At 41.5% G+C, this 15,944-nt stretch overlaps 1 protein-coding gene across 1 annotated transcript; it reads left to right on the top strand.

The window, feature by feature from the left end:
* Positions 1 to 13,905: 13,905 nt before the first annotated feature.
* On the top strand, positions 13,906 to 15,184 carry LOC119360418 (bisdemethoxycurcumin synthase-like). The gene is made up of 2 exons (XM_037626066.1): positions 13,906 to 14,095; positions 14,181 to 15,184. The coding sequence occupies exons 1-2, from the start codon at positions 13,906 to 13,908 to the stop codon at positions 15,182 to 15,184; spliced, it is 1,194 nt and encodes a 397-aa protein (XP_037481963.1).
* The last annotated feature ends 760 nt before the right edge of the window (positions 15,185 to 15,944 follow it).

Raw genomic sequence — 15,944 nt, 5'->3', positions numbered from 1 at the left:
ATCTCTTTCGAAGTATCATGGTTTCGGACGAAAACTCATCTGTTACAAAGGGACTTCATTTTTTTGTACTTATTTGACCTCCAGACTATTTGTGTGTTCAAAATCTACCATTCAAAGCTACATCATCAATTTTCAACCCTTTCTGACTTCATTTGCTATTTTTCATGCATTTGCTGATTTTTTAATGACCCTGAAATTGAAAAGCACTTCAAGTGAACTTTGAAAAGGTTGAAAGTTGGCATGGTATCATAATTTCACCCACATATCATGTTCTAAAAAGTTGAGTGGGTTACAGCAAAAACTGGATGCACTTAGTGTGCAAAATGGACAATCTCTTTCGAAGTATCAGGGTTTCAGATGCAAACTTGATACGTCTCGAACGTATTCATGCCATGTTTAAAATAATTATATATTGGTTTGTATGATTTTCATGGAACTAACCCGGACTGACACTGTTTTCAGCACAACTACCGTGGTGTTGTTTTTTGTGCAGAAATGAAAGTTCTCCAAATGAGCTGAAACTTTTCGACAATTCTTTTTTGGAAAAAAAGAGACCCCTGAAGCTTCATCGGAGGGTCAGAAGAGCCACAAGGAGGGCACAACCCACCGGGGCGCGCCTGGACCTTGCCCATGCCCCGGTGTATCATGCTCATCTCGAGGCCCATCTGGACGTGAGACCGACAATAAAAAATTCCTATAAATAGAGAAACCATTAGAAATGACCCTAGATCGGAAGTTCCGCCACCGCAAGCCTCTATAGCCACCAAAAACCAATCTGGAGCCCGTTCGGGCACCCTGTCAGAGGGGGAGATCATCACCGGTGGCCATCTTCATCAATTCGGCGGCCACCACGATGAGGAGTGAGTAGTCCACCCTCGGGGCTGACGGTTTGTACCAGTAGCTATGTGTTTAATCTCTTCCTCTCTCTCTCGTGATCTTGAGATGTCACAATCTTGATATATCATGGGCTTTGTGAACATAGATGGATCATATGATGTTTCTCCCCTCTCTACTCTCGTTGTGATGAATTGAGTCTTTACCCTTTGAAGTTTTGTCTTGTCAGATTGAATGTTCAGATCTGAGAACACATGATATATGTCTTGCATATTAATACCCGTCGTGACAATGGGGTTTTATCTTGATTCACTTGATAAATTTTATGGTACTCAACTTGCGGGTCTCCGAGGTGAATTTGGGGTAATCTATTCGTAGGGGTTGATGCACGTTTTTATTATCTTTTCTCCTATAGAAACTTTGGGGTCTCCTTGTAGTTCTTTGTCTGGATTGAGTATTATGAATGTGAAATTGTTTGATACATATCGTATAATTAACTCACGGGTACTCGCAGTGACATTGGGCTATCTAGGCGACATTAGAGTTTATGATATGTATCATATGCTAGTATTTTAGTACGAACTCTCGATTGGATCGATCGGAAAGAATAACTTGTTGTTATTTTAATACGAACTCTAGGATAAATTGATCGGAAAGAATAGCTTTGAGGTGGTTTCATACCCTAAAAACAATTTCTATCTTCGTTCTCCGCTAATAGGAACTCGGGAGTGATTCTTTATTCTTCACGTGCCCCTTCGCTCAGCGATGCTGGAGTAAGGTTGGTCTGTCCTGGCCAGGAGGAACCAACAGGCTAGCCATCTTGCATGGGGGGAGAGAAACCTGGCGTCGGCCATTATTCATGGATGTTTTCTTGCTTGCTTCTTGGAGCCTATGGATGGAGAGAAACAACCAACATTTCAGGGGGGTTCCACACTCCTTCGTGGCGTGGTTAGCTAGGTTCAAATATCTGTTGGGTTTGGTGGTCCATAACTGTCCTGAGAAATTCCATCCTTTTCTCTCTGATTACATTGTAAGTTTGGGCCACTAGTCTTTTCTTTTTGCAACCCTTACGGTCGGGGGGCCTGAAACCTATTGTAACACACATGTAATTGTTCTATTGTGAGTAATACAAAGTCAGTGGGAGCCTCTCCCACTGTCACTGATTCTTCAAAAAAAAACTATGTTAGCATTGTTGAGAGATTGCACTAGTGAAAGTATGCACCCTAGGCCTCATTTTCCATCATTGCAATACCATTTGTGCTCTGTTTTACTATCTACTACCTTGCAATTTTTTATTGTTCGCACTACAAAAACTCATATCTACTATCCATACTACACTTTTATTACCATCTCTTCGCCGGACTAGTGCACCTATACAATTTGCCATTGTATTGGGTGTGTTGGGGACACAAGAGAATTCTTGTATTTGATTGCAGGGTTGCTTGAGAGAGATTGTCTTCATCCTACGCTTCCCACGGATTGATAAACCTTAGGTCATCCACTTGAGAGAAAATTGCTACTGTCCTACAAAACTCTACGCTTGGAGGCCCAACACGTGTCTTCAAGAATAAAGTTGCGTTGTAGACATCAAGCTCTTTTCTGGCGCCGTTGCTGGGGAGGTGAGCGCTTGAAGGTATATCTTTAGATCTTGCAATCGAATATTTTAGTTTCTTGTTTTACCACTAGTTTGGTTTATAAAAGAAAACTACAAAAATATGGAATTGAGGTTGCATCATATTATTGATCATATTTATAATGTCTTTCTTGAAAATGATGGTTCGGAAATTTTTTCTCAATTATTAGAAGAAGAAGTCAATAAAATGGTTGGCACAAATAATTTGGATGATGAGCATGATTGCAATGTTGTTAGTATGAATTCGTTGAATATCCAAAATGCTAATGATGATTGCACTGGTCATGGTAAAGATGTCTCCTTTCAGAATGTCAATTTTTGCGGGGTAAATTGGGAGTGCACACGCACACCAAAAAGGAAGATAGATTTTGTAAGAAGCATAAATATTTAGAAACAAAAAAGTTGCAATAGAGGCTAGATGATTGTGCTAAAAGATTTAATATTTTTTGCCATCCTTGTGAACTTTGCAATGAACGTGGTGATTTAAATCACCAATGCTATTTGTTTCATGATCAAAATTTGTCCAAAAATTGTGATAACTTGATTACCCTTGAGCATCTTTAAGAGCTTAGTCTTCTTTTGGGGTATTAAGAAATGAAACGTATAACTAACGGTATTCCAGAATTTAATCTCAAGAGAATTCTTGATTTTGATCTAGAGGAAATTTATATGTTTGGTGCGGAAAATTGCATTGAGAATCCTTATATTGCCAACTATCTAAAGACAGGAAAACAAAATAGAGTATGAAGCGAGTACTAATGAAAGGGAAAATATTTACCAATACCCTCCTAGTGTTTATTATGATGAATCAGTTAACGAGGAGGAGCTTCCTATCAAATCAATCTCTTCAACAAGAAGCTTGAAAAAATTGATTAACCCCACATATGAGGTGGTGGAGAAGAAAAAGAAAAGAACAAAAAGTAGAGGTAAAAATGTAACTCTCCCAAGTAATATTGCTCCTATCACCATTTTGTGCCTCATGAAAGTGAATCACATATGTTGATGGAGGATGATGATATTGAGTATGATTTTGTGATGCCTACTACTTGTTGTGATGATTATGATTGGGAAGACAATGACGTCTCTTATGACATTGAAGATCTTTTTGGCACTTGCTTGGAAGAATATGATAATAATGTTTGCTATACTATTGGTGCATAAGAATGATTATGATGATATGCAAAACCACAAGTTTGGGGATGCTATGTTTGATGAGTACAAAATGTTTGAAGATTTATTTGCTGAAAATAATGCTTGTCCCAAGCTTGGGGATGCTTTTCATAATGAATATGATCCTTTGCTTTGTTCTACTTCCGATAAGAAAATTTACTATGATGATAGCATGCCTTCTATTTATGATGACTACAATGATGAAAGTGGGTTTGGACGAGTGTCAACTCTAGCTAGTAGTGATCCAACAATTTGGAGGGTGTTGAAACTTATTACAATATTGATGATAGTGGATTTGGAGAGGTCATGACTTTATTTAGTGATACATCCACTACTTTGGAAGAGGTTCCAGTTGACTATGACAATAATGTTGATATCTATGATGATTATTATGATGACATGTATGCTATAGAGAGTAATAAATTAGATATGCTTTTGGATCATGAAAAGAATGCTTTATGTGATGGTTATATGGATGAATCTATTAATGATTCTACTGAAAATTATTATGAGAGAGGAACTTATGATTCATGATGCTCTTGTTATGTTTCAATCTTTATCTTTTATGCGAGCATCATTGAACTCATCATGCCTAGCTAAAAGGCATTAAAGAAAAGTGCTTGTTGGGAGACAACCCAACACTTTTATCTACTGTTTTTGTGTGTACACATGATTATGCTACTTTAGTAATCATTTTTTATTGTTTTTGTTTCAATAAAGTGCCAAGTAAAGCCTTTGGGATCATGTTGGGTGATAGTTGATTTGATCTTGCTAAAAAACAGAAACTTTTGCGCTCACAAAAATACCTCTCATTTTTAACAGAAGTGTGCTTTTGAGTTGATTCTTTTTTCAGAAGATTAGTATACAAATTTCCCACGTGTTACTAATTTTTCTCATAATTGTTGGAGTAGAAGAAGTATGGTTTGAGTACAGATTACTACAGACTGTTCTGTTTTTGATAGATTATGCTTTCAATGCATAGTTTGCTTGTTTCCTAATTTCTGTGGCTTATATTACTCAATATAAATTGTGGAAATGATATGCTACATTATGCATTGTGTGGAAAGAATTATGAATATTGTCTTTGATATTACCAAAAGTGCAATGGTTTGCTCTTTATCATACTAACCTATCTCACAAAGTTCCGTTAAGTTTTGTGTGATAGAAGTTTTCAAGTTTTGGGTGAGATGTCGATGTGAGGAGAATAAGGAGCGACAAAACCATAAGCTTGGGGATGCCCAAGGCACCCCAAGTTAATATCCAAGGAAGATCCAAGCAACTAAGGTTGGGTATGCCCCGTAAGGCCTCCCCCCTTCCGTCTCCAACATTATTGGTAACCTCACTTGGAGCTATGTTTTCATTAGTCACATGATATGAGTTTTACTTGGAGTGTCATTTTATTTTGTTAGGATTTGCTTGATTTTGTTTAGAAGTGGCGATGATAGTCTTTGTCATGCTCATTTTGCAAGTATACTTGTTGCTGTTTGAAAACAGAAAGTTTATCGTTGTTACAAAAATTCCCTAGAAAAGTCAGAATATGATAAAATGTTGAAACTTTTTGCAAAATAAGCTCTGATAAATTTTCTACAGTGTGGTATTTTTTCATAATTTTCTACTGTGTGGTAACATAGATGGATATGATGTTTCTCCCCTCTCTACTCTTGTTGTGATGAATTGAGTCTTTACCCTTTGAAGATTTGTCTTGTCGGATTGAATGTTCCAATCTGAGAACACATGATATATGTCTTGCATATGAATACTCGTGGTGACAATGGGGTATTATCTTAATTCACTTGATATATGTTATGGCACTCAACTTGCGGATTTCCGAGGTGACTTTGGGGTAATCTATGCGTAGGGGTTGATGCACATTTTTATTATCTTTTCTCCAATAGAAACTTTGGATTCTCCTTGTAGTTCCTTGTGTGGATTGATTATTATGAATCTGAAATTGTTTGATACATATCGTATAATTAACTCACGGGTACTCGCGGTGACATTGGGGTATCTAGGTGACATTAGAGTTGGTTGATATGTATCATATGGTGTTATTTTAGTACGAACTCTTGATTAGATCAATCTGAAAGAATAGCTTGTTGTTATTTTAGTACGAACTCTAGGATAGATTGATCGGAAAGAATAGCTTTGAGGGATTCTTTATTGCTCTCCGCTAATAGAAACTTGGGAGTGATTCTTTATTGCACTTTGAGGGATAATCATATGATCCAACTATGTTAGCATTGTTGAGAGATTGCACTAGTGAAAGTATGCACCCTAAGCCTCATTTTCCATCATTGCAATACCGTTTGTGCTCCATTTTACTATCTACTACCTTTCTGTTTTTTATTGTTCGCACTACAAAAACTCATGTCTACTATCCATACTACACTTTTATCACCATCTCTTCGCCGAACAATTGCACCTATACAATTTACATTGTATTGGATGTGTTCGGGACACAAGAGAATTCTTATATTTAATTGAAAGGTTTCTTGAGAGAGACTATCTTCATCCTCCGCCTCCCACGAATTGATAAACCTTAGGTCATCCACTTGAGGGAAAATTGCTACTGTCCTACAAGACTCTGCACTTGGAGGCCCAAGACGTGTCTACAAGAATAAAGTTGCGTAGTAGACATCAAAACTCATCTGTTATAAAGGGATTTCATTTTTTACTTATTTGAACTCCAGACTTTTTGTGTTTTCAAAATCCACCATTCAAAGCCACATCATCAATTTTCAACCCTTTTTTACTTCATTTGCTATTTTTCATGCATTTGCTGATTTTTTGAGCTAAATTACTCTGAAATTGAAAAGCACTTCAATTGAACTCCGAAAAGGTTGAAAGTTGGCATGGTATCATCTTTTCACCCACATAGCATGTTCTAAAAAGTTGAGAGGGTTACGGCAAAAACTGGATGCACTTCGTGTGCAAAATGGACAATCACATTCGAAGTATCAAGGTTTCGGATGAAAACTCATCTTTTACAAACGGATTTAATTTTTTGTACTTATTTCAAGACTATTTGTGTGTTCAAAATGCACCATTCGAAGCCACATCATCAATATTCAACCCTTTCTGACTCATTTGCTATTTTTCATGCATTTGCTGTTTTTTAGCTAAATGACCCTGAAAAGAAAGGCACTTCAAATGAAGTCTGAAAAGGTTGAAAGTTGGCATGGAATCATAATTTCACCCACATAGCATGTTCTAAAAAGTTCAGAGGGTTACGGCAAAAACTGGATGCACTTCGTTTGCAAAATGGACAATCTCTTTCGAAGTATCACGGTTTCGGACGAAAACTCATCTGTTACAAAGGGATTTTTTTGGTACTTATTTGAACTCTAGAATCTTGTTGTGTTCAAAATGTACCATTCAAAGCCACATCATCAATTTTCAACTCTTTCCGACTTCATTTGCTATTTTTCAAGCATTTGCTGATTTTTTGGGCTAAATGACCCTAAATTCTAAAAACACTTCAAATGAACTCTGAAAAGGTTGAAACATGGCATGGTATCATCATTTCACCCACATAGCATGTTCTAAAAAGTTGAGAGGGTAACGGCAAAAACTGGATGCACTTCGTGTGCAAAATGAAGAATCGCTTTCGAAGTATCAGGATTTCGGTCGAAAACTCATCTGTTACAAAAGGGATTTCATTTTTTGTACTTACTTGACTCCAGACTTTTTGTGTGTTCAAAATGCACCATTCAAAGAGACATCATCAATTTCCAACCGTTTTTGACTTCATTTACTATTTTTCATGCATTTGCTATTTATTTTTGTGCTAAATGACCCTGAAATTGAAATGCACTTCAAATGAACTCTGAAAAGGTTGAACATTGTCATGGTATCATAATTTCACCCACATAGCATGTTCTAAAAAGTTGAGAGGGTTACGGCAAAAACTGGATGCACTTCGTGTGCAAAATAGACAATCTTTTTTGAAGTATCAGGGTTTCAGACGAAAACTCATCTGTTACAAAGGGATTTCATTTTTTTGTACTTATTTGAACTCCAGACTTTTTCTGCATTCAAAATGCATCATTCAAAGCCACATCATAAATTTTCAACCGTTTCTGACTTCATTTGCTATTTTTCATACATTTGCTGATTTTTTTTGAGCTAAATGACTTTGAAATTGAAAAGCACTTCAAATGAACTTTGAAAAGGATGAAAGTTGGCATGGTATCATCATTTCAGCCACATAGCATGTTCTAAAAAGTTGAGAGGGTTACGGCAAAATTTGGATGCACTTCGTGTGCAAAACGGACAATCTCTTTCGAAGTATCAGGGATTCAGACAAAAACTCATATATTACAACGGGATTTCGTCTTTTGTACTTAGTTGAGCACTAAAACTCAGTTAGTTAGCTGTTGTCAGATTCCCAGAAGGAGAGCAGAGCACACGGCCCATCGAAATTAGTTGCCATAAGTATATTTTCAATACATGGTACCGATCATCCAAAAGCTAGTCAGATACCCTGAAGGAGAGCACAGCACACGGCCCATCAAAATTAATTGCCATAATAGTATATTTTCAATACCTGGTACCGATCATCCGAAAGCCAAAAAGACGGCCGGTGGCAGTGCAAAAGAATAGTACAGTTTCTCGTTCTAACAGGAAACTGATTCGACTATAGCATGCGTATGAGACCATGATGAGGTGAGTACGTCGAAGTGGCTAGCTAGCGATTCAGTTAGTTAGCTGTTGATGCCGCCATAGCGTCGACGGCAAACATGCTGGTCAGCATCGGCATCCGCTGCACAAGGACACTGGGCCACATACAAAAGCTTCTTAATTGATACAGGACCCAATTGAAAGCAACGGATGGGATTTGGCAACTACATGTTGGTGCTTTTATTAGGAATAAGTGAAGGTGGTGTACAAGAGCCTATTATTTGTACAACCGCATACGTACGTGAGACCTTCGACACCTATCCAATTGAAAACAACGGATATTATCTAGCAACTACTTGTTCATGCCTTTATAAGACAGTGATGTGATATATTATTTGCTCCAAAAGGACGGCAGTTGATACTAAATATCATGATTAATGGCCATGATATCTGTTTAAAGCTTGGCAGCTTGGCAACCGACAGTGATTCCAGCCTCTTGACTTCTATATTTCATGACTGAATACTCTACTTGGAAATTTTTATGGTGACTAACACTATGATTCATTTTGTTACAATACCGATGTAGCCGCCATCGGTGTGGCCTATTACTAAAGAGAGAAGTCCATATTTCAACTCTGAACTGTTAAAAATGTCTAACAATCTACTTTGTTACGACTCTAAACTATCAAAATCAGTCAAGTTTTAACTTTGACCTCTCCTCAAACCATTTTTTGGTCCTTTGAACATGTTTTAACTAGTTGATTGCCCATTTAGCCACCACGTCATAATATGAAAGTGTCCAGAAATAAGGGATTTTTTGTAAAAGTAACACTACCAGGGTGATCATTCTAGGAAAGTTTGAACTTTTTTCTAATATATTATATAGTTAAAATGAAAGACAAACAAGCCATCACAGTTCGTCCACATTTGGTAATATTATATGCACCGGCTGATTAGAAAATGTCAGATCCCCAGAAGGAGAGCAGAGCACACGGCCCATCAAAATTAATTGCCATAATAGTATATTTTCAATTCCTGGTACCGGTCATCCGAAAGCCAAAAGAACGGTCGGTGGCAGTACAAAGGAATAGTATAATTTCTGGTTCTAATAGGAAACCGGTTCGACTATAGCATGTGTTTGACGCCATGATGAGGTGAGTACGTCGAAGTAGTTAGCTAGCGATTCTGTTAGTTAGCTGTTGTCCAATAGCAGAAAACGGCTCATTTGTCCCGGTTCCAAAGGCCCTTTATCCCCGGTTCTGAAACCGGAGTAAAGGGTCGGGACTAAAGCCCAAACCCTTTAGTGCCGGTTCACTTACGAACCGGGATAGAAGGGGCTCCACGTGGACGCTGCGGGACGCCCGGGCAGGAGGACCTTTAGTCCCGGTTAGTGATACCAACCGGGACCAAAAGGCCTCCATGCGTCAGCAGCTGGCGGGAGCAGAGGTTTTTGTTTTTTATTATAGGAGGTGGGGGTTAGGGGTTTTGGAGGGTTAATTTAGCGGTTTCATATTGTGTTAGCTAGCTAATAAAGAGAAGTGACCTCTCTTTATCTCCGTGCTTGGTCGATGCTAGCTACTATACGTATAGAGAGAACTCCACACGCTAGCTAGTAAGCAAATGAAGGAACCATTAAGTACACAAGATCGTCATGAGCATATACAGAGAGAACTAACCTCTCTTTCTTCGAGAGATTTGTCGAACAACAAGTTTGCGTATATCTATCTGACGCTACTAGCTACATATATATACAATATAAGATCTCTTGCAAACCCTAACATCTAAGGTCTATATCAATTTTCACATGGTATTCTCCGTCTTTATGTATGACGTGGTCAAGATATCGGTTTAGAGCTTGGTAGCTTGGCAATCGACAGTGATTCCAGTCTCTTGACTTCTATATTTCATGACTGAATACTGTACTCTTCAATTTTTATGGTGACCAATACTATGAATTATTTTGTTGCAATACCGATGTAGCCGCCATCGGTGTGGCCTATTACTAAAAAGAGAAGTCCGTATTTCAATGTTGAACTGTCAAAAATGTCTAACAATCTACTTTGTTACGACTCTACTATCAAAACTAGTCAAGTTTCAACTTTGAACTCTCCTCAAACCGTGTTTTATGTCCTTTGAACATGTTTTTACTAGTTGACTGCCCATTTAGCCACCACGTCATAATATGAAAGTGTCAAGACATAAGGGATTTTTTGTCAAAGTAACACTACCATGGTGATCATTCTAGGAAAGTTTGAACTTTTTTCTAATCTACTACTCCCTCCGTTCCTAAATACTTGTCTTTCTAGAGATTTCAACAAGTGACTACATTCGGCGCAAAATGAGTGAATCTACACTTTAAAATATGTCTACATACATCTGTATGTTGAGTCCATTTGAAATGCCTAGAAAGACAAGTATTTGGGAACGGAGGGAGTATATAGTTAAAATGAATGATAAACAAGCCATCACGTTCGTCCACATTTGTTAATATTATATGCAACGGCGGATAAGAAAATTAATAGATAAGATTTAAAGTTTTTATGTAACATGCTAACGCGTACGTAAGAACATATTGAACCACCATGTCGCCACGTGTATACAAATATAAAAAGTACAAGCGACAGCCATCATGGACACCATTATCCATTTCAAATAATTGTATCCAATATATGGTAGTTCGTGTTAGTTTTACTTAATTACAAGATGAAAACTATATGTTGATTGGAAAAGACATGCCTTTATGACGGTAATGCGAAAGAGAGCTTCTAGTTTTTTTTTTTTTTGAGGATTACGCATTGATATATGAATACATTGCATCGAAAATCCAAGTAAGTGCAATATGACGGAGCACGGTGCGACCGGCGTCGGTGTGCCAAGTCGGGTCCGCGGGCTGGGTCACAGCCGTGATGACGACAACGACGCGAGCTGCATCAACTCCGGCGACGGCGGGCACACGGCACATCACAGCGGACGCGGAGGCGCGTGATGACGTCGAGCGAAGGCGTTCAAGACGCAGGCCGCGCGGCAAGGTCATGGCTTAGGGGGTGAGTGTTGGCAATAAGCCTTGTCCGTGCCCGTGCGGTGGTGACCGGCGTCGGCGTGCCAGGTCTGGTCCGTGCTGGGCACGGGGGTGTGTGCCGTCGGGAGTTCGTTCTCGCGTCCGTGTCGTGAAGGAGCTGCATGCACAGGGGCTGTTGCGGTCTGTTGGAGGCAGCGCGCGGGCCGGAGCTGCATGTAGTTAGCTGAAACGTCCGGGTCGTAAGGCCGTTGAGAGCATGCTACGGATGCGCTGGAAGTGGACTTGCATCGTGGCCGTGAGTGGTGGTCGTGCGGCTCCTGCTGTTACTGGGTGCGTGACTTGCGGTGTGGCTGGGCTGTGCGTACATGTGTGGCCGTTGGAGTGTGTTTGTGTGTGCACCGTGTATAAATCCCGTCGTCTGTGTACTCCTGTAAGCTGAGCCAAGTGAATACAGAGGAAGAAAAAGGCCCCGGCGTCCGTCGCCGCGGGTGATTGTCGCTTGGCAAAATTCACTCCTCATGTTTCTATGATTGTCCGGCAATCCTCGGTTCCAACAAAACCAACTAATGGGCAACCACCAGAAATGTCACCTCGCTTGCCTTAGAGCAGGACAACGACATATTGGGTGCTCGGAGCTGGAAGTTACCACTTTAGCTTATGAGATCAAGGCAGTCATTGCGCCGTGGACTTAATGTTTCCTTGCATACTTGATGCGCCAAGGATTGCCCAAGGACGAGACGGAAGCACGGTCCATCGCCCGGCGATCTGACGCTTACAAGGTACATGAAGGAGAACTATCACTAGTAGGAAAAATCCTAATAATGGCATTCCAAATCTTGGTTAATGGTGCGGAGTCGAGATGCTGATAGTATAACCCTAAGCAAATCTAAGTATCGATGCTGAAAGAATTGCGAAACAAAAAGTTCAAGCAAATCACAACTTCACAAGACCATTCAAATCGGACCTCCCTTGCAGCAGGATCTCCACAACCCTACCATGGAGTATGTGACCATGAACCTAATCCACAAGATAAAGAATTAAGAAGGAATCAACAAACGTGTGCCAATGTTCCTGGGTTCAACTTGGTGTCGAACTTCAGATTTTCATCGCCAAAGGAGAGCTTCAAGCCAACATCTTCAACAAGGGCATGATGTACGCGCATCGACAGTATCTGATCTAGCAGCAGATGAGATCTTTGCTTTTGACACGGAGATTTTGCATACTTCTCGTCAAAACTGTCACTGTTCACACCTTCTCATCGGCCTGACTTGGCTCTGAGAAATCCCAGGGCCCGACCATGCAACCAAGAAGCTGATAGAAGCAAGTTGAGGAAGTGGCCTTCCCGCATCCGGCACATTGCCGCACCATCTCCATTCCTTGTCACCGACAGACGGAAGGGCCATGAACAATGAATCCACCAAAGCAACCACCTCATCCATAGATGTGTGGGTCGGCTGCCTGGTCAGAGAGCCCAACTACCTCAATCGTCAGCCCAAAAACTACCTTGGGCAACACCGTTCCCGACCTACGACGGTAAGTAGTGCCTCCACCACCATATTTGATTAGCGCAAGGGTTGCCTCTTGCACAACCATCTATGTCCAGCATGAGTTGTGCCATCCAATGACGCCACCCCGCTGTGGAAGTAAAATATCCCTGACATCACACCATGTCCTCGGGTGGCAGCGAGGGGATTGAGGGAGAAGGAAAGGGACCGACGCGGATAGGGTTACTTTCATATCCAACCATCAGCGAACGGAGCGAAGCACGTTAAAATAATAGCACTAAATCTTTGGTACTTCCATGTGCATGTAGAATGGTTAAAGATTTCCAGGTCATCTAGAAATGGCAATAAAATAATGAGTATAATGTGCCATCTCTTAGCCTTATCTCTCATAACTACCTTCGCCAACACCGGCTTCCCAACCTAAGTCGGTGAGGAGTGCCGCCACCAACTGTTCTGATTTGCACGAGGGCTGCCCCTTCTGCAACCTCATTGTCCTGCATGAGTCGTGCCATCCAAGACCGCCACCCTGCTACAGGAGAGAAATATCATTGGAAGCTTCATTTCCTCGGGTGGCAGCAAGGGGAGCGAGGGACGAGGACAGAGACCGAGGTGGCCAGGATTTCGTTCGTATCAATCACTAGTGAACCGAGTGAAACACGTAAAAATATCAGCACTAAATCTTTGGTACTTCCAATTGCATGTACAATTGTTAAAGGTCAGAAAAATAAACTCAAAATTGAAAATGCAAATATTTTCTCGGTTGATACTAGTGCTCCTTGGTCACAAAAATAAACTCAAAATTCAAAAGTTTGCTTTTAAAAATTCAAACGAACATTTGTGTTTTATTTATTTTTAAAATTGTTTGACGAGTGTCCTATAAAACCACTCGGTAAATCCTATGCATTGCCGAGTAGTTTATCCAGGGCATTCGACATTCGGCAAACAACAATTTTTCGGTAGTGGCATTGTACACGCTCTAAATTCGACATTTTGATGCAAACCACGCTGTCTCAGAAAGTTATTGCTGCCAGTACCCAGTACTAGTTGACGTGTATATAACTTGAGCCTCCTTTCTGGTTCTCTCGCATTGCAATTGAGCAGGCAATAGCTCCGACTCTGAGACAATGACAAGCAGAGCATGCAGTGTCCACGAGATCCGGCGGGAGCGGCGTGCGGAGGGCCCGGCCATGGTGCTCGCCATCGGCAGGGCAAACCCGTTGAACTGTGTTTCCCAAGAAGACTACCCCGACTACTACTTCCGTGTCACCAAGAGCGAGCACCTCACCGACCTCAAAGACACCTTCAAAAAGCTGTGTAAGCACGGACGCCAATCGTGCGATCCAAATAATTGATGTGGTGTTTCTGTCTAGGCTAATTTACTGCGCTTCCTCCCGATCAGGTGAAATAACAGGCATGGGAAAGCGGTTCTTCTACCACACGGAGAAACTGCTCAACGTCCACCCCGAACTTCTCCACCATGCATCCCCATCCATTGATGTGCGGCTTGAGATCGCCACCACGGCCGCTCCAGAGCTCGCGGCATCAGCAGCAGTGAAGGCCATCGCCGAGTGGGGTCGTCCGGCCACCGACATCACCCACCTCGTCGTCAGCACAAACTCAGCGGCCCATGCCCCGAGCGTCGACTTCCGCTTGGCTTCCCTCCTCGGCCTCCGCTCCAGTGTCTGCCGCACGATGCTCCACCTTAACGGCTGCTCCGGCGGCTGCGCCGCCTTGCGCCTAGCCAAGGACCTGGCCGAGAACAACCGCGGCGCGCGCGTTCTTGTTGCCTGCGTCGAGCTCACCATTACCTCCTTCCGTGGCCCCGACAAAGAGGACTGCTTCGACACCCTAATCAGCCAGGGACTGTTCAGTGATGGAGCAGGCGCCGTCATCGTCGGCGCCGACACCGTGCGCTCCGTCGAGCACCCGCTGTTTGAGATGGTGTCCGTGTCGCAGGCCGTGATACCGGAGAGCGAGCACTTGCTCAACATGCGGCTCGGGAACAGCGGCATTTGCGGCAACATTTCCACCGAGCTGCCACGCCTCACGGGGGACAACATTGAACGGTGTTTGCTGGATGCATTGGAGCCACTTGGTATCCACGTCAAATGGAATGACCTCTTCTGGGTAGTGCACCCCGGTAGCCGTGGTGTCTTGGACCACATCGAGGTAGCTCTCCAGTTGGAGCCCAAGAAGCTCGCGGCAAGCCGAACGGTTATGAGAGAGCACGGGAACATGCTGGGAGCGACGGTGATATTCGTGCTGGACGAGCAGCGACGGCTAATGGAGAAGGACGCAGCGGGGGCGCATGGGTGGGGGGTGATGGTGGGATTTGGTCCCGGTTTCACTGCCGAGACGACGGTGCTGCGCGCAACTGGTGGTGACCAAAATAAAAATTACTAGCTAATTATGCTCAATGTAATAAGGCTAATAAAGCATATCCGAATAGCATTATACAGCATATCCAAGAATGATCTTCCTTGCTTATTGGTACCATGATGAACACTGGATTCTGGAACTTTGGCCAGTGCCATGTTGTTTGTTGCGTGGACTTGAATGGGTACTAGGCAAATTTGACCTTTGTTGAGTACTACCTCTGCCCAAAAATACTTGTCACTTGAACGGATGTATCTAGATGTATTTCACTATTAGATACACATGTCTAAGCGACACATATTTCTAGACGGAGGGGTACTACTTTTGTTTTGCAATCGAGCAACAACTCTTTGCCCGGTGTTTGTTTTTCTTCAAGTAATAAGGTTAATAAAGCACATCTGAATAGCATTATACGGCATATCCATGAATGATCGTCTTTGCTTATTGGTACTCCCCTCGGTCCTTTCTAGTCCGTATATTAGTTTTGCTCAAAGTCAAAGTATCGCTACTTTGATGAAACTTCTAGAAAAAATATCAACATTCACAATGCAAATGAGTATTGTTAGATTCATTATGAAATGTAGTTTCATAGTATATATATTTGGTATTGTAGATGCTGATATTTTTTAATACAACTTTGGTCAAACTTTGGAAAGTTTGACTTGACACAAATCTAATACGTGGACTAAAAAGGACGGGCGAATGTACAATCACTACTGCGATCTAGAACTTGGGCCAGTATCTTGTTGTGTTGAGTGCAGTTGAACGGCTACTAGGCAAATATGAC

The sequence above is a fragment of the Triticum dicoccoides genome, chromosome 2B (genome assembly GCF_002162155.2).
Source record: "Triticum dicoccoides isolate Atlit2015 ecotype Zavitan chromosome 2B, WEW_v2.0, whole genome shotgun sequence".
Lineage (NCBI taxonomy): Eukaryota > Viridiplantae > Streptophyta > Magnoliopsida > Poales > Poaceae > Triticum > Triticum dicoccoides.
Note: the sequence above shows the minus strand (reverse complement) of the source record. Positions and strands in the feature narration are given on the sequence as shown.

Coding starts and splice junctions, on each gene's coding strand:
- LOC119360418 (XM_037626066.1), top strand. CDS start 13,906: ATGACAAGCAGAGCATGCAGTGTCCACGAGATCCGGCGGGAGCGGCGT. Junction 14,096..14,180: donor AGACACCTTCAAAAAGCTGT/GTAAGCACGGAC, acceptor CCTCCCGATCAG/GTGAAATAACAGGCATGGGA.